At 41.7% G+C, this 25,251-nt stretch overlaps 2 protein-coding genes across 5 annotated transcripts in view; both read right to left on the reverse strand.

Annotated features, from left to right (window-relative positions):
- Positions 1-6,452: 6,452 nt before the first annotated feature.
- On the reverse strand, positions 6,453-9,682 carry KCNJ11 (potassium inwardly rectifying channel subfamily J member 11). The gene has a single exon (XM_080999436.1). The coding sequence runs from the start codon at positions 9,551-9,553 to the stop codon at positions 8,345-8,347; it is 1,209 nt and encodes a 402-aa protein (XP_080855562.1). The 5' UTR covers positions 9,554-9,682; the 3' UTR covers positions 6,453-8,344.
- Positions 9,683-13,459: 3,777 nt separating this feature from the next.
- ABCC8 (ATP binding cassette subfamily C member 8) overlaps positions 13,460-25,251 on the reverse strand; it is a 60,209-nt gene continuing 48,417 nt past the window's right edge. For all 4 annotated transcript variants that reach the window (XM_080998535.1, XM_080998534.1, XM_080998533.1 and 1 more), the window contains 12 exons: positions 25,080-25,237; positions 24,820-24,912; positions 22,210-22,312; positions 21,139-21,252; positions 20,377-20,497; positions 20,132-20,262; positions 19,018-19,096; positions 17,297-17,405; positions 16,366-16,469; positions 15,253-15,386; positions 15,033-15,095; positions 13,460-13,690 (listed from right to left, as the gene is read on the reverse strand). In XM_080998535.1, the coding sequence (XP_080854661.1) occupies positions 13,553-13,690; positions 15,033-15,095; positions 15,253-15,386; positions 16,366-16,469; positions 17,297-17,405; positions 19,018-19,096; positions 20,132-20,262; positions 20,377-20,497; positions 21,139-21,252; positions 22,210-22,312; positions 24,820-24,912; positions 25,080-25,237 (1,347 nt within the window). In that variant the 3' untranslated portion in view covers positions 13,460-13,552. The remainder of the gene's footprint in view (positions 13,691-15,032; positions 15,096-15,252; positions 15,387-16,365; positions 16,470-17,296; positions 17,406-19,017; positions 19,097-20,131; positions 20,263-20,376; positions 20,498-21,138; positions 21,253-22,209; positions 22,313-24,819; positions 24,913-25,079; positions 25,238-25,251) is intronic.

Here is a 25,251-nt window from a genome sequence, read left to right on the forward strand (position 1 = left end):
ACACAGAATCATAGAGGGAGTCCATTAAACATTTACTGCTTTGAATTTGCCAACTGGCTCTCCCAACTAGATTTCCCCTGAAGCAAAGCTGCCATAGCTCAGAGTGCAAGGATTGCTTGAAAATTCTCTCCATTGTCTGCCCTGCCTAATTTTTAGTCCCCCAGAATGATGCCTCAGTAAGGCATGCTTCGGGGTAGTCATTTTCCATTTAGGATAGTCTCTGCACCATTTACCGGTAAAACTCCAAGGGAGGTAGAACTTTTACTGATTCCACTTCTTCTATGATAGTATGTTAGTAATGGAGGGGAAATCCGCTAGATGGCACTCTCTTTCAGAATTTTAAACATTAGTAGGAAATCGCTTACAACCTGAAAAGATTTCTGTGGAGCCTCTAAGGCAAATAATAATAATAAATAAATAAATAAATAAAAAAATAAAAATAAAATAAAATAAAATAAAATATTCAAGGGCTGTATCTGGTTCACAGGCTGATGGTTGCATTAAATCTGTTGAAGCAGATTTAGATCAAGAAAATATTTTTGTTTACTTGTCTTGCTTTTAAGACTTGCAACTAGCAGCCAATACTCTATAAATGATGAAATAATCAAGATAAAAACAGTAGCCTCAAACTCTTGAGTCCCTTTATTCTGAACCTCATGATTTTCTTTTACAAAAATACTATGAAAATATTTCATATGCAGGAGGTGGAAGGAACCTGCATTGGAACCTTGCAGTCCAGGAATAAAATTTATATAAAATTTTCAAATGCATGATTTTACTATGAGCAATACCTTTGTGGGGATTTTTTCAGTACTAAAACAAGCATTATGCAGGCAACAGTTCAATAAAAGATACAATAAAAGGCGGTTATAAAAACTGAGTAATGCTATGTAATAAACAAGCCTTGTGTTTATTATATATTATTAGTACTACTCAGTAGGCTACCAAGAGACAGCTCACTGAAGACAGGCACTTCTCTGACATGGAGATCTTCTTGAGGACATACCAAAGGCTTGAACAACTGTGATCTTATTTCACTGAACCTGGATTCTTCGCATTGGTAACTCATGAGGAGGCAAGTAGTTGTGAATTTCCCTCCTGCCCTTCACAGAAGTGCTGTCTTTAGTGAAGCAAGCAATAATGGAAGTCTTGCTGAATTCTGTGAAGCCAAAATTCTCCTGTTTATTTTGTGTGTGTGTGCTGACACCTCAATCATCTCCTCCTCCACTGGCAGACTTTCAGTTTGTTCCAGCAGACGGAAATATTGCTGTGAAGGAGCTGCACAGCGAAGGACACAGACTTTTAATGTGTTCCGTTTTCTCATAAATGTTCTGCCTTGTGAAGGCCATACCGAATCTGACCTCATTATTTAATCTGCCTTGGCTACTCATTCAAGGGCTCCTGAGGTGCCAGATTTGCCTTTATGGCACTGGTTCCGAACTTCTGCAGCTTTAAGGCTCCAACAATTAAATGCCAACTTTGGCTCTATGCCACTGAGTTGAGGCCGGAGCTCAACAAACTGAGAGCAAGGTTGCCAGCTCTGATGCAATGGGAGTACCTGTGCTCTTGCGCCCTAGATTCCATTCTATCCCCTCTGCTTGGAGGAAGAGAAACTCTTCATTGTTCTCCTGCCTATCCTCACACAGTTGTGCCATGCAACCATATACAGTGGTACCTCGGGTTAAGTACTTAATTCATTCCAGAGGTCCGTTCTTAACCTGAAACTGTTCTTAACCTGAAGCACCACTTTAGCTAATGGGGCCTCCCGCTGCTGCCGTGCCGCCGGAGCACGATTTCTCTTCTCATCCTGAAGCAAAGTTCTTAACCCGAGGTACTGTTTCTGGGTTAGCAGAGTCTGTAACCTGAAGCGTATGTAACCTGAAGCGTATGTAACCCGAGGTACCACTGTAGATCTTTCAGAGGAGGGATGTTCTCTGGTCCTCTGCATGGTGTTGTTATAAGGTATGCAGGATAGAGCAACAGATTCTGCCTTGTTTTGCCAAGCATAGTTTAACCGTCCATCTTTTGCCCCACTCTTGATCTAACGGATCAAGGCAAGTTACGTTTCTAGTTTGAAGTATGTATCTAATGTACATGAGGATCTTTGCAGCAACAGAACTAAATGGACAGTTGCTGCTGTCAACAGGGAGAACAGATAGGCCTGGATTCAGTTCCCTACACTCCAAATAGATTAGTGCTGTCAGAGTTGGCATAGCTGATCTTCTCCTTGGCACTGCCCACGTCTTCAGCCTTAGGTGCTGGATGTGGGTATTGTTGAACACCCCGCATTTCATATAGCACTTTTTTGCATTCAAATACACAATCTAGAAATGAGATCTGTTTCCACAAGCCTCCTTCCATGGATATATCACCCTTCCTGGATACAGAGTTATAGTGTAGCAAAGCTTTGGGTTTTTCTTTAATTATATTGGGATTTAAAAGCTCATATTTTTCTTTACTGATAGAAGCTGATGAAAAACTGATATAACTTTGTCTGTATTGTGTTTGCCTCTCCTCACTGGAATTCTTTTTAATCCCTTGATTTACTAACCCATTGGGTGGGGGGGAAGGTTTTGGTGGGATTGCTCCTACCCCTCCTGCTGCCAGGACTCTTGCATTTAGCAGGTGCATCATAGACAGAAATGCAAAATCAATAGGCATGCAAATGCTGTGATGAGAGAAGCTTCAAAGAGCATAGAGTTGGGACTACGAAGCTCATCTAGTCCAATCCCCTGTAATGCAGGAATCTTTTCCCCAATGGGGGGCTCAAACCCACGACCCTGAGATTAAGTGTCTCATGCTCAGTTGCAATGTTTCGCACAGGAAAAAAGGAAGTGGCAACCCTATTTCTGTGTGAAATTAATTTCACATTTATGTTTGTGTGTGCTTTTTTGGCATCAGAACCACATTTCATAAAACCACTGTCTAGTGCTTTCTTGCAATGGCATTTATATTGCTTTTTCAGATTATGTTAATATGAATCACTGAACATCCCTCAAAGCATATTTGTGGCTTGCATTTAAAAGACCATTAATTTGAAATTAATGAAAAGTCATGTGATACATTTCTCATTTTAGCATGAGATGGTACGTTCCAAGCCATTTTTCTTATTCAAATTGCATGCCATTTATTAGAACCTTAGGACAGAAATGATGTTTAAATCAATCTTATTTAAAGCACATTTTTTATATTTCTTTCCTTCTTTGACATGTTCCCATTACATTTAGAGGATATATTTATCAGAGACGTGATGCTTGGGCATTTGAGTCAATAAAACCAAATTATAATTGCATTTATCCAAACTTTCTACAGGGGCTTTGCATGCCCTAGTCAGACAGGTGAGGTTGTAATACAGTAAGTTCAGGAATAAACCAGGCTGATCAACAACCCACATAAGGTCTGGATTTAAAATAATTTTGGTCTAAGTGAGGCTGAATCAATTTTGATAATAATTAATAATAATAATAATAATAATAATAATAATAATATCAACTAACTGTGCAACTTTTTGCCTGTCTACTCAGAAGTACTTAGTGCCAGGTTCTGTGGGACTCACCCCTGTGTAAGTGTGTACAGAATTGGAGTTGAAAAGCAAGTTGACTTTTTTTTTATGGGCCAGGGGTAGTCTTCGCAGATTTGCCACCTTTTGTGCTGACAGCACTTTGATGTTTCAGGACAAATACGCCCTTTGTTCAATTTCTATCACTAAGCTGGTTAAGAATACAGACGCTATCATAACAGAAGAAGGTACATCGTTACACGGAACTAAGATGGTGAGTATGCCTTAAACTGGGTTGTGGACTGAGCTAATTGATAGGTTACCAGAGCTACAGTGAAGTAATACTTTGAATGACCGGGGGGGGGGGGTAGGGGGGAGAAAGAGATGCTAACTGTAGAAGCACAACACACTATACAGTGTAAGGGTGGATTCACATGACAAGTTTCCCCACATGTCACTGGACATGTGAAAGGACACCGTGGGGTTTTGTTCACATATCTTATGGACTGGACTGGTGCAGGTTATGAGCTGAATTAAGTGGAAAAGGAACCCATCTGTTGTTGCTGCCATTTGAGCTTTGACTGCAGCAGCCCCAGAAATGGGAAGTTCTGTGGACATTTCTGTTGTCATTTTTTAATCAGGAATGGGGTGCTAGTGGATTTTTAATACCTGAACTAAGGAGGAGAAGAGCTGGTGCCCAGAATTACCTGAAGGAGAAGGGAGGAGCCAGGCTTGGGAAATGTTGGGACAAGGGATATGGGAAAAAACTTGGCTCCTTCATTTTAATATTTTTCTGTGTAAATGGCTATGAGGGCCAAACCCTTCACCCAGAAGATACCCATGGGCTGCATTTATTCTTCTCACAGGAAAAAAATAATCATTAGTTTTGAAGGGAGAAGTCCCTGTGGACAGCTTTTGAAAATATCCTTCATCACCAGTCCTTATATTGTGTGACAAAATCTATTCACCAGCACTAATGCCTCTCTCTACAAGTATCCTTCACAGGTGCTCAGTGTCCACAGTCATCTTGCAAGCCAGAACAACTGCTCTCATTCTAGGTCTGGCTAGAATCATTTTGCTGCTTGAAGGAGAGCAGCGAATGGCACTCTCCTCACATCAAGGTGCACAGTATCCAAGGCAACAGTAATAAATAACTTTGTTTGCTTCCCATTTATGACATCCCAAATCTAAGGCAACTAATCCTACTCCACCTAATGGAATGACGTAGCTGAAACAACCCTGTTATCCAAGTTTTCTTTTCCACTGACCAAAGTCAGCATACCCATACCACAACCTTCTCCCTTGGCTTTAATTTGCACTTGCACATTGAATACACATTGAAAACACTTGTGCTACTTACTTAGGCATAGTGAGTGGGGCTTACATTTTGGCGTGTAGCAATATCCACTTGTAGATCAGTTAGGAATTGCTTCCTAACCCTGAAGGATTGTTCAGTGATTTGTATAGGTGGTAGAGGTGAAGGGATGATAGCCCCAACCTATATTGTGAGCATGCAAAACAGGTCCGGGGAACCTTGGGCCCTTCAGAACTGCTGAACTACAACTCCCATCAGCTCCAGCAAGCATGGCCAATGGGCAGGGATTGCTGGAACTGTAGTTCATCAACATCTGGAAGGCCGAATGCTCCTCACACCTGGTACAGAACAAGGGAGTTGGCAAGGCAGAGAAGGCACCCCTGAGAAATCACAACATATGACCTGAACCATGTTGGGAGAGATGGTTTGACTATCTACTTGCTTTCCTCAATGGTACCTCTGATATTATAGAAAAAAAGGAAACAACCTTAAGTGTGCATAGGGAGGAATAGGGTTAGTATATTGTTATTAAGACTTCAAATAAAGAACCCAAGGAATACACATAACCAGAATTCATAAGGAATAAATTTATTGCTGTTTACTTAACAGGGCAGTCCTACACATATCTGCTCAGAGGTAGGCCCCATTGATTTCAGTGGGACTTACTCCCAGGTAAGTGTATATCTGATAGCAGCCTAAAGTTATCAACTTATTTGTTAACAAAGGGAAGCAATATGTGTATTAACATATTTTGTCATTATAGTTTTGTATTTTTCTTTAAAATATGACAGAAAGAGAATGGAAATTTTAAATTCAGCAATGACCCAAATGTTATTCCTGTCTGTCATCATATTTTTGACTATCCATTTCTTTGGCCATCTGTCATTCTGGAAATATATAAAGCCAGGTCTCTTGCAATAACAACCTCAGTAGCACTGGGCCCCGAGAGCAATTATTCTAAATTTCTCCTTCCTTGTTCCCCAGCTAATGATACACATGACAAAGGGAATCTATGAATATATAGATTTCCTCAAGCAATTGGAGACACAAAAAGTTGCATGAATAGCCTCATGCACATCCTCATCCAGACCTATGAGAGAATTATATCACATGCTTGATTTAACAGCTGTTTTAAAATCTCACTGCTTAACTCAGCAACAATACAGCAACCTCTTACATTTTAGAGTACCACTAAAGGCAACCTCCCTAGTGTCTCAGCATGCAAACCAATTCCACAAATTGGCAAAGCAGGTGCAGTTAGATTACAACCTGTTTTGTCCCAATCAGAAGTTTAAAATAAATTTAAACCCAAGTGTTCTGGGTTAATGAACTGCAGCCTAGATGTTAAAGCTACATTTCAGTATACCTTACAAACATCATTTTGATGCTGAATAAGGGCACTTTAGGGAATGAAAGCAATTTTATTTCATTTGAAATCAACAAAATCTGTGTGGCATTTTTACAATTAAACAAGGATAAGTAGAGGCAGGCTGTAAAGAGATTAAGAGCACTTACATCGCTGGAAGAAATTACACAGATGTAGCAAACCATAAAGGTGAGATATCAAAACAATCCTCAACTGTATTAAACAATGTGATCATAATAACAGGCATTTGAGCACTACTGGTTTTTTTAAAAAAATATGTGTAGCTTTTAATTTTTCTGTTACCAGAATATAAAACCATTAGCTTTGTTTTGCTGCTTTATTCCATGCCACATACTGTTTCTGTTTAGATCTTGTGCAGAGACTGCACAGCTATGCCACACTTGCTTGTGTAGCAAATATCTGAAAAGCATGCAAATGTATTAAAAGGTACATACATGCTCATGTAACATGCATTTAAGACTTTACATTTTGAATTACAGTTCCTTTTCCCACACTGTTTTATTTGGTAAAATAAGGTAATATCCTCATTTTGATTAATACATATATGATCCATAACTCGATATAGTCACTCAATCGAGTAACTTAAATAAGATCAGTTTGAAGAATTTTGATTTAATTTGATCTAATTTCATTGCATCTATTTGGATTAAATTAGTTAAAATCTAAGCACATTTACTGATTTAGTCTCTGATTGTCAGTTTTGTTCCATTATCATTTTTGGTGTGGTAAATGCCACAATTAGGTTCAGTGTGATTTTTCTATTAGCAGTCACTGAGCTGTCCCCATTAATCAGTACCAAATAAGTGGCAATAAGAATTTATGTACTTTCTTTATATCCTGCCTCTCCTCCAATGAATTCAACACTGTACAAATGGTTCTCTCTTTTCTTTTCTCCTTGCAGCAACATTGTGAGGTAGGTGAGGCTAAAAGTATTGACTGGCCCAAGGTCATCCAGCGAACCCTATGGGTGAGTGGAGATTTGTTCCTGGGTATCCAAAGCCCTAGAATGACACTCTGTCTACTAGGCTGTCTTTTGTATTGTCTAACTCTATTAAAACAAAGAACATTACTGCAAGTTTATAGATGATACTGTCACATGAAGGTCTGGATTTGTTATCACAGGCAGGCAAGCAAATTGTGTTGCCAGCAAATGGCTTTATCTTGCTGTTGCCATTTATTGACAAATATGGTTTGAATTCAAAGGAGGCGTAAATATACTGCTTGCATATTGTTATTTATTTGCCTGTTACGTTACAAATCATCTTAGAAAGTATTTTTGTACAAAATTTCCACTATTTTAAAATGACATTCTACTTATTCACGTCAGAAGGATCAATATTGGGTACTGAGTTTGAATTAAGATGAAGGATCTAATTCCTTAGTCCAAATTAAACTGAGTCAAAACTGAATGCACCTACAATTTCAGTAGCAGGCAGCACTAATAAAAAGCTTATAAGGTTATGTAGGATTTGGAGGCTGGATGTGACAGAGTAATAAACACACTTAAGACATTTCATTTTCCTGTTTGCAACCCCCACCTGCAACTACTATATCTTATTATTGTCTAATATTTTTGGCATTAACTTAATTCCAGTTGAATTAAATTACGAAGTTAACGAGTGCCAATGAAGATTATACATCACCTAATTCAGTGCAATTAAAATAAACCATGCAATATTATTTATGGATTAAATTAAATAATTATTTAAGACATAAAGCACTGCAGTGTAAACAGGCACCCTTGTGTATGCAGCCTCTCTCTTTATCATAAATACTAATAAGTTATTTCTTTATTATTAGGCCTACTTAACTTACTACTGTACTGGAACTGAGATGCTTGTATATAATAAGAGTTAAAAACATATCAAATCTATGGATAAATAATACAACTTAATACATAGAAAATGATTTCTCAAAAAAGGCGACTTTCTGTTCAGATTGTTTATCCTCTCCAAGTGTTTGTGCAAATAAATAAGAAAGTAAAAGGGAGATGATTCAAGCTCAGTTTTCCTTAGATGTCCTGAATCACACATTTGTCTTGCACCAAACGATATCTTACCTACCTTGTGGAACCACAATCTGAATAACACATTGGGGTCCCCTGTTTGCTTGCTGTGTCCGATACAGGAGCTGAATCTATGTGTCAGGAAGGTTCATCGGATATGCAAAACATGGGCTTTAACCTGACAGACCTTTTCCTAATAGTGCCCCGAGGTGACAAGGAGATGCTGTCCAGGATGCTCTGGTTTTCCTCCAGTTGCCTGGCAGTGCAGCTTGGGGTGGGCACCTTCACAGTGTTGCCAAACTTGGAGTAGTCTACCGAGTACTGCCCATCCTCTTCGGTCACGATGGGCACAAACCTTTGTCCCCAGAGGATCTCGTCGGCCAAGTAGGACGTCCTGGCTTGAGTGGTGATGCCGGTGGTTTCCACCACCCCTTCTAGGATGACGATGACTTCCAGATCCTCGTGGTGGTGGAGGTTGTCGGGGGCCACGTCGTACAGAGGGCTGTTCCTGTCGATCACGTGGCAGATGATGAGCGGGGAGACCAGGAAGATGCTGTTGCCCCCTACCGGGTTCTCCATCTGGATGTCGATCTGGTGGAGGGGCACCACCTCCCCCTCGGGGCTGGCCGTCTTCCGCACCACCTGCATGCGGATGGTGGCGCTGATGATCATGCTCTTGCGCAGATCGCCCACGCGCAGCATGAAGCAGAGCTTGCCCTGGCGGAGCGCGATCACGGCGTGCTTGCTGAAGATGAGCGTCTCGGCGCGCCGGTGCGCCTGGGCCGTCTTCATGAAGATGCAGCCCAGCATGATGGCGTTGATCACCAGGCCCACGATGTTCTGCACGATGAGGATGAGGATGGCGGCGGGGCACTCCTCGGTCATCATGCGCCCGCCGAAGCCGATGGTCACCTGCACCTCGATGGAGAAGAGGAAGGCCGAGGTGAAGGAGCGGATGTCGGTCACGCAGGGCACGAAGTCCTCCGCGCCCCCGTCGCCGCCGCCGCCGCCCGGCTGCAGGTGGAGCTGGCGGGTGCTCTGGTCGAGGTCCCCGTGCGCGAAGGCGATGAGCCACCAGACCATGGCGAAGAGCAGCCAGCTGCACAGGAAGGACATGGTGAAGATGAGGAGCGTGTGGGGCCACTTGAGGTCCACCAGCGTGGTGAAGACGTCCTGCAGGAAGCGGCCCTGCTCGCGGATGTTCTTGTGGGCCACATTGCACGCGCCGTTCTTGCCCACGAAGCGGGCCCTCCTCTCCCGCGCGCGGTAGCGGGACGGATCCGGGACATCCTCGGCCAGCCGGGTCAGCACATACTCCTCCGGGATGATGCCCTTCCTGGACAGCATGGCGGGCCTGCGCTCTCCTCCTACAGCCCCCGGTCCGTGGCTGCGGCGGCGGGGACGCTGTCGGAGGGAGCCATCGCTGCTGCTGCTGCCGCTGTGCCTCCTTCGCCGCCCCTCCGCCTGCCCTGGCCGACTCCCCTTCCCCGCCCGCCTCGGCAAGCCCGACGCGCTCCCCCAGCTGCGCACGCCAATCACAGCCCTCGCCGCCTTTCCGCGGCTCGCTCTCGCAGCCAACCAGCCCGCCGCAAGCCGGGATCGCCTGCCTGCCTGCCTGCCTTGAGCTGCCTTCTGGAGAAGCCGGCGGCAGCGGAGGAGGCGCGCTCAGAGGCAAATCCGCTGGCGGCGGCGCCTGGGTCCTGATTCTCCGGAACGCTCGCCAGGCCACGCTGTCGCGCAAGGGAGCCCCATTATGGTGGGAGGGCCGCGCAGTCACAACAACGGCCCGAAGGAGCAGGGCGCGCAAAAAGGGAGAATAGGGTCACGGGGTTGCACGGGACCTTGGCGCTTATCTAGGCAAGGCCCTGGCACAGCAACCGACTGCTTTGCAAGAGAAAGGTCCCACATCCGGTCCCTGGCCTCTCCAGGTGTGGCCGGGGAGTCTTCTGCCTGTAACCCTTAAGAGCTGCTGCCAACCAGTGTAGACATTACTGAGATAGTTAGGCCGTTGGTTTGACGTGGTACAAGGCAGTTTCTTATGTTCCTATATGGACCAGGCCCTTCCTTGGTGCAGAAGCAGTGAATCTTTGAAGACCACTGTCTTCCTCCCCTTAACCGTCTCTTTTCCAGGCGAAACATGCCCATCCTCCTAGCTGCCATGATGGACGACAGGGAGGAGGGATCAAATGTTCCTATGCAAAGAGCCCTAGAACTCTTGCTCAGTGCACCTTCTCAGATAAGCTGCCTCTTTTATTTATCAAGCACCAACCACTCACTGCAGTGCAGAACAGAGAGGAAGTCTGGAACAATTTCTCTCTAATGTAACAATATTTAGGGCTTTTTATTTTGAGAAATGGTGAGTAAGTGGTATATGAGATTAGACATGGCGTGGATAGAGTTGTTCCCTAATACAGTGGTAGCTCTGGTTACAAACTTAATGTGTTCAGGAGCTCCGTTCTTAATCTGAAACCGTTCTTAACCTGAGATGCACTTTCGCTAAAGGGGCCGCACCGCTGCTGCACTATTTCTGTTCTCATCCTGGGGCAAAGTTCTCAACCCGAGGTACTACTTCCGGGTTAGTGGAGTCTGTAACCCGAAGTGTTTGTAACCCGAGGTACCACTGTACTCAGGGCAGTCCAAAGAAGCTGAATGTTGGAAGAGCCAGGAGACAAGATAAAAAGTCTTCACATAGCAAGCACATAGTTAAATTACAGGCTTCACTCCCACTAGGTGTAGTGACAGCCACCAACTTGGATGGCTTAAAAGAGGATTAGACAAGGTCAGCAAGAGTGAGGCCATCAATTCAGCTGTGCAGCTGATCACTTCAGAGGTGACCTCAGCCCTGCTTTCTTCAGGGATCAACCACACAGTTGAGTTCTTCATAGGGAACTCAGTCATGTAGCAAATCCAGCTGTGTCACCTGTCCCACAACTGATGTCACATATAATTTCAGGTGTGTGGGGCAGGTGCATGTGGTGTTGGGGCAAATTTGGGCTGTGGGCTGGAGGCTCCTCACCCGTGACCTGTACAGTGGAGGAGTGCCTACCCCTTTCTAGTGTATCACCCGGAGGAAGAATGCACACAGATTAATGTGGAAAGGGAGGTGGTGGCATATTTGCTCACTTGTTGGTGCTCTCTTATTCCATTTGGTCTCAGAAGCAGTGGGAATGAACTTCATTAAAATGAACATGAGAGGAGGGTGTGTGTGTGTGTGTGTGTGTGTGTGTCTGCCTGCCTGCCTGCCTTTATGCACCAGTCTCTTTATGTGCAAATGCTAGTTTCCTTGTTTAACAAATGTTACAGTTCCCATTATCACTGGTAATTGGTTTGCCCAAGCTCTCCACAACCGTTTCCTGAACAGAAGATCTGGGTAAAGTTCAAGAGCTTTCTCTGGCTACTTGATTATTTTTAGTGTCCTTGGGACTGCTGAGATGTTTAAGTGTTCAGGCACTTCTTTTCATCTTTCACTGAGGGGATATTTTAAGATTATATACCAAGCACACAGATATGCTCCAAGTAAGGTAAAAACAGTTAACATTAGACATATCCATTGAAGCACTTTGTAGGGCATTAAAAAGCACCCCCCCAAAGGGAGATAGAAAATAGTATTTAATTGCATATGGGGCTGCCTTTGTAAATTTGTGCAGTTCTCTGTTATCTGTGGTAATTTAGAATTTATTAGAATTAACACCACTAACTGTGCAGGTACATAAGTAACTCAGCCTTATTTTGCTATAGAATACATATTTTTGAGAGTGCATCAGACCTACTTTCAACAGCTTACATTGCAAAGGTATATTATACCATTTCTTTTAAATGTTATAATATAGTAAACTGTGATTTAGCACTGAAGCAACAGACTTTCATTGTTGTATCTCCTAGACGAATTTATATTATTGGAGATTGTTTGGTTCTTGCACAATATTAATAGTCTGCAATATATATAATCTAGCAGGGTATACATATTGGGTTTTGCCTTCAGCTAAGTTTTACTCAGGTCCAGTAATTTCATTGGGTTTACTGTGAGCCATAAATGTTGAATGCTACTCAATTGTTTATTTAGTCATTAACACATCATTAACTTATTTAAGTTATATAAGTGCTTAGATCTTGAGGAAATTAATTGTGGTCATAATCTTCTGGGACAGTATTTTCAAAATATTACATAGGTTGTTCAGTATGAACTAATTGGAGGGTGAGGTTAGGATGAAGGTAACTCTTCCTAAGAATTTGCTTTGTAATGCTTCATTGTGTCAGTTTCAAACAGGGTTTTGTTTTGTTTTTTGCTTTGATCAGCACAAGAGCATAAATCTTAGCTTTGCGGAGGATCAGCATGGTTGATTCAGATATTGGAGCAGATGGGCACACACTGCAGGGGAAGCTATCATCCCAGTGTCCTGTGGTTCTTGCTCAGAGAGGGTGCCATTTATGTTACTTTTATTGCTTCTTTCAGCCTCTCTGCACAGCTGATTTTCAGTGCCTGTGTATGAAATACTAATTTATTGTGTAGTGTCCCACATGATTTTCCTCAAGGTTGTGTTTATGTTACAGAGATAGTTCAGATCCCCAACGCTGGTTATAATATATTTTGTACCTGGGAAATTGTTAATACTTCCCCTCCACCCCTGAACAGTGCTACACCCATTGATTGATGGATTAATTGAAACACTTTTCAGTGTGACATTGAACATGTAGTTGGAAAACATGCTCATCCATGCCATCCCGACTCCTGATCTGCATGTGGTCAATGAAACAGGTGCATAAATCATATGAGTGTACAAGACAGGGTTCCTAGGAGCTGTCTCCTATGATTGTGAGGCTGCTTTCATTTTTATACTGTTTTCCATTGTCCACTTAACTTGTGTTGCATATCTGTATGACAGGGTCACATAAGGACATGTTGTTGATAATAGTTATGAAATCTCCCTTTTGAATTACCTGCTCCTGATTAGGGATAAGAAAATGATGGTTGGATATAGTATTCTTTGAAATGATAACTTTCAGGTAAGGGATGGGTGTGTTCCTTTATTTAAAAGCCTCATTGTTTAAACTTAATTTTGTACCTTAGTGGTTCTTGTAATAGTTTGATCCACTGTGACACAGCTTTGGTATAAATCAGGTTAAATAAACAAAAACAAGCAATAATCACTAAAAAAATGATTGTTTGAAGAAATTCTTAGAGCAGGACAATGTATTCATACTTAAGAGGTAAACCATTTTTGGTCCGTCCCCCCCAATGAAGAGACTCAGCTCTATATTATTAAATTGTTTTTTATTTACAGGTAATTTACTGAATTATAAAATGGATAATAAAATTGCACTTGCAAATATTTAATTTATTTATATTTACTTGTCCGCTTGGACAAAAGAAGCAAACACACTGTCTTCTTGTTCCAGAAGAACCTCTGGTTTGTCATATTCCAGAATAACTCCTCTCTTCATTACAATAACCATATCTGCATTAAGAATGGTGTGCACCCGGTGCTACAAAAAATAATAATGAAATAGATAGGATGAGAATTATAATTATATATGTAACCATCTGTGATAGATATACTTGTAGATTATTAGAAAATACAAGTATGAGGGAAAAAATGATTCAGTTCTGCCAAAAATCTCTTTGCTCACTGGAATGTAATTAGCACTTCATTGATCAAGGCAGCCACAAAGCTTCTTTTTGGACTGGCTCTACATTTGTTTTCAGGCACAATTTGTGCTGGTTTTTACCTTAAAAGCCCTAATAGGGAGCCAGAATGTCTATAGGACTGCTTCCTGTCATATGAACCAATCTCGCCACCCACAAAGGCATAGTTACTCCAGAAGCAACAAAGTTCTGTTGTAGAACTCGCTTGCTAAAGAGGTTCAGTTGGCTCCCTCTCTTTTAAGCTTTAGGTGAAATGTGACTTGATCTCTCTCTCTCTCTCTCTCTCTCTCTCTCTTTTAAAATCTACTTCTTAACTCGGTTCGAAGCATCACTCCCTTGTTGATTTTGCTAATTTGATTTATTTATTCTGCTCTTTATTGTATTTTAATTGTTTCATAGTCACAACATGAGGGAATAAATTAAAAGAATCCTTCATTTTTAGAAGGTTCTGCCTTTTTAGGAGCTTCTTAGCCCTCTTTGTGCTCAACATCCTCTGTCCCCTTTCTGTACTGATAGAAGCTGTTCAGCATACCATAAACACGTTGGCATAGTGACCCCCCTCCCCCGAGCCATGGCGGAAACTGATTTTGTTATTTTTTTTTTTTAAAAAACCTCTTATCCACAGAAATAATGCTCTTCAAGCCTGCAATTTCAGAATGCCACCTGCTGAAATAGTTAATAGGTAATAGCAGGTCATGATCAGTGGGTTTTATGCAGTTTTCCCAGATGGTGCTCCCAGTTCATGCTAGCTGAGAAACAGAAAAACCACAAGCAAGACATCTGGGAACTGCTGCTGGGAAAGAGCTTTGTAGAAATCCCAAGGCAAGAATCTCTTCTGGGCAGTCCCCAGGATCACAGCTGACTATTTTCATTTTGGTTTGTTGCAAAGAGTTTCCCTGAATTAAAACAAAAACATCTTATGGCTATAAACACATTGTAACTGAGCCCCCTGAAATGTTAAAAATAATAATATTTTACTGGCAACATTTTATTTTGTTATGGGAAGAAGAATTGTCTTGATTCAGATGTGAGAAACATAATATAATTGATTGAAAATTAAAGGAAATTTCTCATTTTAGAAGCAAGAGCGAACAGACCAGGCTGATGACAATGTTACAGGTGTATTAAAAATTGTATAACACATTCAAAAAAAGCATCTCAGCAGCAAAATACAATACTTACTGCAATTGTCACCACAGTTCGATCAGCAAATGCAGTCATTACAACCTTTTGAAGAATATTTTCCTACATAAGCAGATTAACAAATATTTGTGTTAATTCACACACATGCATAAACAGAAACATTGTGTGCAAACTACCTAATTAAAAAAACAAAGAAATTAACAATTTTGCTTCCTTTTCAGGGAGATGTCATTTGTAAAGACAGTCTGTAGAAACTTACAGTTGCCATGTCAATTGATGCTGTGGCTTCATCCATAATGAAGATACTTGTCTTCCGTACAAAGGCCCTAGCCAAGCAGAACAGTTGCCTTTGCCCCAGGCTGAAGTTTTCTCCACCTTCTGTGACAATGGCATCTGATTGGAATAAAATTAATATTTAGAGGAAACCTGTGAAAATATATGGGTTCCAGTGACAACGTGCCTTAAGAGCCAACAGTAATTGTTGAGGTAGTGGGGGAGCAGCACCTTTGGACCTGCACCTCACCAGTCTTATGACTTCTCTTTGTGCTCTGTTTTCTCTTTAGACAGATGGCCTTTCTCTATGAGCCCCGTGCTCAGGCAGAGGAAATGCAGGAAAGAACTTGAGAGGAAGAAATGGTAAGAGGAAAAACAAAGTAGTGCTTCAAAAACAAATAAACAGTGAAGGAGTGGGAAAGAAGCCAAATGCTGAGAGAGAAGGAACTAGGGTGGAGTCTCCTCTGCCTATCTAAGTCTTTACAGCTGCATCATGTGAGCCTACCTGTCGTGGCGGTGCGTGGAGACAAGCCATCTCTGAGTGCTTCCTTCATTCAGGCTCGTGCGTAACTTCTGACCAGGTCTCCCCATTTAGTCTGTGAGGCCACTATGGTCAAGCCATGCCCACTGGCCCTCACCTGGCTCAGATTGCCAGCACTTGGGTCTTGGATCTTGCAGAGTGCTTTGTGGGCTGTGCATTTGTTCACACAGTTTAATGCAAAACAGGGTCACCTGACACTGTGATGTCAAGTGACTGTCAGGGCAGCCCCACCCACATGCTAAATGTGGCCCATGGGGAGTGAGAGAGAGAACAATATGGCCCACTGGGTGGTTCCAGTTCCCACCCCTGCACTAGACCATGGATTTAATGTTACATGTGAAGCAGTTCATTTTAAGTCTTTCCTGGAATCTTCTTGAAGTGCTGAAGAAATGTTGAAAACCAGTTTGACCAAGATCAAAGCAGGACAGAAAAAAATAAATGCATCACGTATAATGTATTTTCTACAATTTCACTTCCAGTAAAGGTATACTATGCAGCTTAACTTCAACTAACAATATTTTTAATGCTGGATTTCCTCAGAGGTAAAGGAGTTATTACCTAGCCCACCAGGTAAAGCTTTCACCACATGCTTCAGTTGTGCTATTTCCAAAGCTTCCCACAGCATACTGTCTGTGCATTTCTTTTCTGGATCCAGGTTAAATCTGTGAAAAAAGAAAAACAACTAAATCACATCAAGCCATTTAGCTTTTTTGACACCTGAGGTAAGCAGCCACATGTAATGATTGCCTTGGTATCCTGAAGCTGAGGCTCCAATACTTTGGCCACCTCATGAGAAGAGAAGACTCCCTGGAAAAGACCCTGATGCTGGGAAAGATGGAGGGCACAAGGAGAAGGGGACGACAGAGGACGAGATGGTTGGACAGTGATCTCGAAGCTACCAGGATGAGTTTGACCAAGCTGCGGGAGGCAGTGGAAGACAGGAGTGCCTGGCGTGCTCTGGTCCATGGGGTCACGAAAAGTCAGACACGACTAAACAACAACAACAACAACATACATACTGTACATGCCTTGCAGTAACCCAAGTAACAAAAATAATTGGGAAAGGTTAAGTAGACCATCATGTGTTATAAATCATTTGTGCTGTGTTCAGGTAAACACAGCAAGTAATTAGCCACATATTTTCATGTTAAAATCCAGCAGTATACCATAACATACTGAAAAAATGGGATGGAGGGATCCATCTAGAAATACTGCAATTGTCTTTTCTGTAATTCCTTTCCAGTGAATTGTGATTTTTGGACCCAGGGAGGATCCAAAACAACAATGCATTGAACCATGATTGTTATCCAGGCTCCTTTTCTTATAGAAGACATTCCTCTTTGCCTTTTGAGAGATGGAACAGCAAGTCCCAGCAGCAGCCAGCAGTGATTTTGCAACAGCAATCCATGCAAATTGCAAACAGTGACAGATAGTGCAGGCCATAATCATGAACGTGCCTAATTACTTACATGATGATTATAACACTTACCGTATTGTTCCGCTGAACAAAATGGGGTCTTGGAGAATGATTGACAACCTGGATCTCAGTGTTTGTAAGGGAAGCTTGGCAATGTCTATGCCATCTATAATGATCCTTCCTGTGGGTTGTTTGTAAAAAAATGAATGGTGTTCATATGCTTCATCACATGGCTTATTTTTCTAGCTGTATCTCACAGGCACTCAAGCCAGAAAGCAATATACCTCATTCACCTCGCTCAGGATGCCACTATAGGTACAGCAGCTTAAACCCTCTTTACTTCACTGTAGGTAAATGGATATATAGGATTTGAAATTTAGGCACCCAGATTATAATGCCGACATCTAAATAAAATACCGTAAGTGGCTGTTATGTATCTGGATGCAAGATACAGTTAAACTGTGGAATTGCTCTTATGGGAGGCTGTCATGGCCACCAAATTAGATGGCTTTACTCCTCTTCTAAGGGGACGCGGGTGGCTCTGTGGGTGAAACCTCAGCGCCTAGGGCTTGCCGATCGCATGGTCGGCGGTTTGAATCCCCGCGGCGGGGTGAGCTCCCGTCTTTCGGTCCCAGCTCCTGCCCACCTAGCAGTTCGAAAGCACTCTTAAGTGCAAGTAGATAAATAGGTACCGCTTTATAGCGGGAAGGTAAACGGCGTTTCCGTGTGCTGCGCTGGTGCTGGCTCACCAGAGCAGCTTTGTCACGCTGGCCACGTGACCCGGAAGTGTCTGCGGACAGCGCTGGCTCCCGGCCTCTTAAGTGAGATGAGCGCACAACCCTAGAGTCGGACACGACTGGCCCGTACGGGCAGGGGTACCTTTACCTTTACTCCTCTTCTAAAGCCATATAAGTTGATGGACAAAAGAACCACAGAGGAGAGGGCTACCAGTCATGATGTCAGTGCTCTATCTCCATGGTCAGAGGCAGTATGGAAACCACAGGCTAGGAAAGTGCTATTGTGTCCAGGTCCTGCTTGCAGGTTTTCCACTGTCATCCAGTTGGCCACTATGAGAACAGAATGCTGGACTTGATGGGCCATTGGCCTAATCCAGCAGGCTATTCTCATGTTCTTATATTCTTAAGTACGTCACTTAGCCAGAAAAGCCTTGGATTCTCATCATGAATAAGGCCATTTGGTTTGTTACCTGCAAAAGGACTTTCCGTACATGTAAAAATTTGACCTCAGAGTATGGGAGTTGAGCTCTACCTAGTGGCTGAAGGCAAAATCATTGCTCCCTTCTTTGGAACCCTCAAGTTCTAAAGAAGAGACTTTGAAAGTTCTAGCTGGAGCAGGGCTTTTGCTTTCAACCACTAGATGGAGCTCAACTCACACGGAGGTCATTTTACATACACAGATAATAATCTGCAATATTTTCAAATATTACAATCACCTGCAGAAAATTGATTTTTTTTACTACTGACATCAGTAAAAACAGCTATATTTAACAGTACAAGCATGCTAAAATGTAAGTTACCATGCAGAAAGCAAACTTTTTACCAGTAAGTCTGTATAAAAAACAAAGGGGGTGGGAATACCACCTTGCTCTGCTGTATTATGTCAGAGATAGCAAACAGCCAAGTCAAATAGTATTTTATGTCAGCTTGGGAAATGGGTGTGGCAGGAACTGGAAAAGGAGATGTGCTCTCCTCGTTTGAAATGTAGCCAGGAGGATCACAGATACAAATGAAACTAATAGTAACTCATCCTGATGTGTACAAATGTAGCTTTACCTTCAAAGGTGTCAACCATCCTGAAAAAGGCAAGAGAAAAGGATGATTTTCCACTGCCTGTTCGGCCACATATGCCAATCTGCAAATCATAAATAAACCAGTTTTATAATGGGAATGGCAAAGAAAATATTAATTCAATAGAATGGGAAACACAGGTACAGAGTGATTGCCACAAGCACTAGTAAGTAATGCTACATGTGAATGGCAGACTAGAAGGGTTTTTTTTTTGCTTGTTTTCTTGAGAAGACAGATAATTTATGACCAGCTTGGGGTACAGTTACATTACTAGCAGTGCTTATTGCTCCATAAGCTGAGTTGGAGCCAGAGTTGTGTTCAGTGGAATTCTACTCATGCTTGACATAAATGGGCAGAGAAGCAGTTTTCACTGATTCTTCCTTTTCCCTGCAGCCCCCTGAAAATTGTTCCACAGGGTTGGAGTAGACTCCAGAACAGTGGGAGGCAGCAACAGAGGCTGCAAGAGGAATTGGCCACAATCATTACCCTACACCTCCAGTTTGCATCCAATTCAGTGTGTCTGTGTGTGAGAGGGATCTTGCTTTCCAGTATGCATCCACTTAATGACTTTAGAAAAAGGATAGATCTAAAAACTTTGAAAACAGGGATACTGAATATATTTCTCTTATCATTTCAAGCCTCCCATTTTTAAAGTTTCAATTTCTTATGCCCACAATGGCAGCAGGGTGCAGAACTCAGTTAGAGATTTGACTTTATAAACCCTTTTTATAAACTGTGTATTTCTGTTGGGTATCAGATCTCCTTGTATAATACCATTGGCTTGGAAGATATATGCATGACTTTACAACTTCAATCCTATGCAAGGTTACCTGAGAGCATGTTTTACTGATCTCAGTGAGATTTACTTCAGTGTAAACACGCTTAGGATCCAGCTGCCAAAGTGTAAATATAGAAAACATTTACATGAACCTCAAAACAATGGGGTTTTTTTGGGGGGGGGAGGGAAGAGATTATATTGTTTCATCTTGTTTAAAATAGGGACAATATTCTGGAATAAGAAATGGTTCTGCTCTCAATAATATAGTTTTCATGGGTTTTGACAGCTAATGTCATTACTTTGAGTGATCATTTGTATTACCTTTTGCCCAGGAGAGATGTGGGCACTGACATGCTTTAGCACAGGCTTCAGAGTACTGTCATAGCGAACACACAGATTCTGTATCTGAATCTCACCATGGTCAGGCCAGTTCTGAGGAATTTGTGCTGGGGCTGCAATCAAAACAAAAATAATATGTGGAAAACTGTTTTTTAAAAAATTAGTTTTCTAAAAGTTCATGGCTATTAATGAGATTTAAGTGGGAATAATTACAGCACCATACTTACACAACAGCCCTTCATCACTTTCAGCCTCAGTTTTCATGAGGCCGTTGAATCTTTTCACAGCTCCAAGCTGGAGTTCCATATCAGCCAGGTTGCGAACCATCCAGTTTAGATAGTTAGAGACCTAGAATAAATAGTTAAGATTTGTGTCTGGAACTGGTATAGAATGTAGGAAGGATCTCATAACCAACATTTCAAATTATTCGAAGTTGTCGCTGTCTGCTCCCATGAAAGAAAATGACAGCTTCCATTTGTCCAGAAGTCTAAATATTTGACTACTATGCCAGTCTTCTAGGTCAGTAGTTCCCAAATTCCACCCTTCCACGATCCACTTCAAAACTGCAGAAGGTCTTGACAGACAACTTAATATTTTTTTCTGCCTGTTGTAGCAATTGTAATGTGCTATGCAAGATTCTGTATGGTTTTTAATTTAATTTTTACAGCCATGCCGCAGACCACCTGAATGAAGCTCACGGGCTATTAGTGGACGACCATTTAAAAACCCCTCTTCTAGGCCACTCAAATGCCTGTCAGTTATTATGAATAAAACTATTAGTGGGAATAAAACTATTGGGATATTATACACTTTAAATTTATCCCAGCTAATTTTTATGATTACAGTGTTTGGCCACCAGCTGCCAGTTTGCTAAGCTTGAGACACCTAAATGCTTAGGCCTATATTATGCTGCATATTTTCAGAAACCAATGCAGACTAAATATCAACTTTAACACCTGACTGGAGCCTCTCCTCTTTAACTTACTTACCATCAGAGCATAGGTTAATCCCAAGCCTACAAGACCCGATGAGAGGTTATCGTAGAGAGATTTCGTAATTGAAGCAACAGCTGCAATGAGCACTATACATGCCCCAATATACTCCTAAAAAAAAAAAAAGTAATAGAAATCATCATAGCACACAAGGAGATAGCAACATTTTAACTATTTCTGAAACTTCAGAATCAAATACAGTGGTCCCTCGGGTTAAGTACTTAATTCGTTTCGGAGGTCCGTTCTTAACCTGCAACTGTTCTTAACTTTAGCTAATGGGGTCTCCTGCTGCTGCTGCACTGCCAGAGCACGATTTCTGTTCTCATCCTGAAGCATAGTTCTTAACCTGAAGCACTATTTCTGGGTTAGCGGAGTCTGTAACCTGAAGCGTATGTAACCTGAGGTACCACTGTACTAGGCTTTTGGATTTACTGAGGCTGGTCAGGTTCTAACATTTGACCAGGCCAAGTATTGAGGCAATTATAGAGAATAATCTTGAGGTGAGTACTGTATAATACTTTGACCCTGTGGAGTAATTGGATAAATTTGCATGAATGGAGTGTCCATACTGATGGGGTGAGGATGGATTTGTGTGAATGGTATGCGGATGAGTGTGCGGGGGGTTGCACTTTGATCCCACCCACTTTTGACTGTGGCCCCACCCCCTTTTGGATTTGGTGCTTCCCACTACTGGCATGCAGTACCTGGAAAGATACCCATGAGAGATTGTGGCCATTGGGTTGAAAAAGACTCCCAGCTTTGCATTACAGAGACCATTTGCAATGGTATTAACTAAAGCCAAATTTGGATTGTCAGATTTTCTTCTTATAATGGTCTTGATCCATTTAACTGATGTGCAACAAGCAGAAGTTAAGACTCCTCTGACAAGCAGGATAATAATAAAGCTTTGCCTATTGAGCTTTAGCAACTGAGAATTTGGTTGTTATGCAACTGTTAAAGACACAGGAGCCTTTACCAGAGAAAAACTGGCAATCCTAATCAATTCCCATGATAAAGCAAACCATCTATTGCCATTGACATAAACTTAATGACAGACAATGTACTTGCCATCCGAACTTCCAGCCAACGATTGGCAGCTGTAAGGAAAAGGGAAGCAATGTTGTTGGAATCTGTATATTCAAGAAGCTTCTGTTTAAATCGGGATTCATACCTTTATAAAAGAGAAATGAGAGACACCCAGATGTTAGTGTGAATGTCCATTCATAATAGCAAGGTATATTTTATGGCTTGCTTATGCAAAATAAGGGATTCTTTTGAAAGGAGTTGTGGAACTAGCAGTAGATCTTATATGAATAAATATAAGTAACAACAGCCTTTTCATTTATAGTCATGCCAGCAATTAGAAGGAGGATCAGAACAGGGAATTCAAAGAACAACAAAGTTTTAAGACTGTGTGTTGAAAGTTTTCAAAATATTGTCAGTAGTTCAAAAGATTACACTTGTGACAGTGAGTTCATTAATTTAAATTCTAATTCTCTGCTACTGAACTATTACACAGATATAAGCAAATAGGTGCTATATTTACATATGGTGAATAATTTAGATGAAGTAGAAGGGTCATGCACTGAGCAGCAATAATATATAGACATAGTGGTTTATAAAAATATAGTTTATGAAGATTTATTTGCCATTATATAATCATTTTTCCCCTTGCCTATTTTGATCAAATTGAAAATACCTGCCATGAGGGTCAAGAAGAACAAGGATTTGCTATCTAGCTCTTTAATTTAGTTCTGTTTCAGAGCTAATTTTAGAAACTCAAGATCTGAATACTTTGCTGAGAGATTAGAATCCAAATGTCACTTCTGCTGCATGTAAGGCAGCTGAAACGAAGTGCCTAAATATAGCACATGAAATAGCTTGACAATAAATAAAACACAGGAGCTGGTAAATGCTCGCTTCTGTCTGGGTCAGAGGTATATCAATTATTTTGAATTCAATTTGCCTGCCTAAATTCTGAGCTTGTGCTGCCAGGCAGCAATTTCAAGGTGTCAGCTTGCCTTCTATAGACAATATTAAAGGAAGTTTTTGTTCATGCAAAGCTCTGTGGAGTCCTGTGCTAATGGTTACAAGGACATTTTTATTTTCTCAACTGGAGAAAGTTGGAATATATATATATCACAAGTCATGAGTTAAATACATAATGGAACATGGTTGACTTAATTTTCCCAGTGGTATAGAATGCCAATTAGCAGGAACTGATTCTAGAAGCCTAACTAATATATGATAATCATAGTAATTAAAATATAAATAGAACTAATTTTGCTGCTTATGGTCTACCCAGCCTCTCTATACAACTTAAAATAGCTAGCAGGCTATGATGGCACAGTGCAAGTAAACACAAATACTGTAAGATGGTGTCCTTGTGCAAATTGAAACAAATGGAAATGTACTGCTTCATGTCTAATTTGGCTCTTTCCCATTTTATGCCTACTTGTTGCTATAGCATTGGGGCACCAAGGCTTGCAGGTGGGAGAAGAGGAAACACATCCCACAACCAGTGATCTTGACGTGCTAATTGGGACTGCTTTTCCTAAGCCAGGATGGGGAACCTTTTTCTTCCTGAAGGTGACATGCTATCATGGTCAACCTATGGAGGTCACATGACAGCCATGGGCAGACAATGGGCAGAGCAATCTACAGTGGAACCATCTGTACGCAGAGCATTGGATGTGACTCTTAGGATAGTAGGCTGCATTGGAGCCATGCGAAAGTCAGTGGTTTCTGTCTGCCCACAAACACCTCTCTCCAGTCTCTATCCAGGCATGCAAGAGGCATTGTCCTACTTCAAGGACACATTCAAGCAAAAATAGAGCAGAGTGGTGAGGAGTGTTGCCTGGGAAGTGTCCCAAGGGCTAAACAGAGAGGCTTGTCTGAGGGTTTCCACCCCAGACCTAAACTTTATAATTTCCAAAAAAATGCTGCGATGAACAGTGTTTGTGCAATTCACTGACACAGACAGTTTGTGCCATTTAGTTTTGGCACTGAAAAGGACAGAGGTGGTAGGAGTTGCTTAGGGAAGAGTATGCACAACTTCCCCAACCCTTATTCCAAACTAGAGCCATGTGGCACACAGCTCCCCCTGCTCATATTCTCCATCAATTCTTTTTGTGCCAAGATATGGGAACAAGACCGCTGAGCATAGGACAGGGCAAAGCACTGTCCATTCTGACTTGCAGCAGCTCTCCAGGCAGAGAGAGGTTTTTCCCATCCCCTGCTACTTTATGGTTTCTACCTGCAGATACCAGTGCTGCAGCTGGGACCTATTACGTACAAAGCAGGTGCTCCGCCGTTGCGCCATGGTCGCTGCACCAGGGGAATAGTGTGGAATGATGTCATGGGCATACTTGAAGTTCGGGTTTAGATGTGCAATGTATTAATATATGCTCACCCATGTTGAAGGTGCCCTTAAAGGTACTAGAGGAAGACTACACTCGGGCACTTAAATATATTACCCATTTCTATAATGTACCTTTTAAGCACTATGGTAATATAAATAGTGACACTATTATTTAGAGTCTTATGGGGCTTGTTGTGGTTATCTATAGTTACCAAATTCTTCATACATAAATAGAGTGAGGCAGTTTATTCAGTACATAACTACAAAATTCCTTGCAGTTTTGGAAAACCCTTACAACTTAAAAATAAAACAAATACCTGAATGCTCGTATAGTTGTTAGACCTTCCACAGTCTCTGAAAAATGAGAAAGTAATGGGAGCTGGGTACTGTCATCCAATTGCTGCAGATCCCTGAAAACAATGTTTTATTTTTAAAAAGCAGTCAGTTTCCCCCCCGATAAGAAATTAAGCTTTATTTAATGGGTATTTTATTGTTAATGCAACTGTTAAAATGCAGAAGTCTAACCAGGAAACAAAGCCATTTTTCATACACTGTGACATACTTGTGAATTGCTTACCTTGATGCTACTCTAAAGTATTTCTGGATGAAATAGCATATGACAGCAAGAGGAACTAGAGCTATGAGAAACACAGGTGTAACATACGAAATCACAGCAAGAGCAGATAAACAGAGCAGGGTAGAACGGCTCAAGCACTCCAGGGTGGCGGGAATGTGCTAAGCAAATAAAC

The sequence above is a fragment of the Podarcis pityusensis genome (assembly GCF_964106645.2).
Source record: "Podarcis pityusensis genome assembly, chromosome: 1".
Lineage (NCBI taxonomy): Eukaryota > Metazoa > Chordata > Lepidosauria > Squamata > Lacertidae > Podarcis > Podarcis pityusensis.

What these genes read in the sequence shown, in the direction of transcription:
- KCNJ11 (XM_080999436.1), bottom strand. Translation starts at nt 9,553, where the DNA reads ATGCTGTCCAGGAAGGGCATCATCCCGGAGGAGTATGTGCTGACCCGG.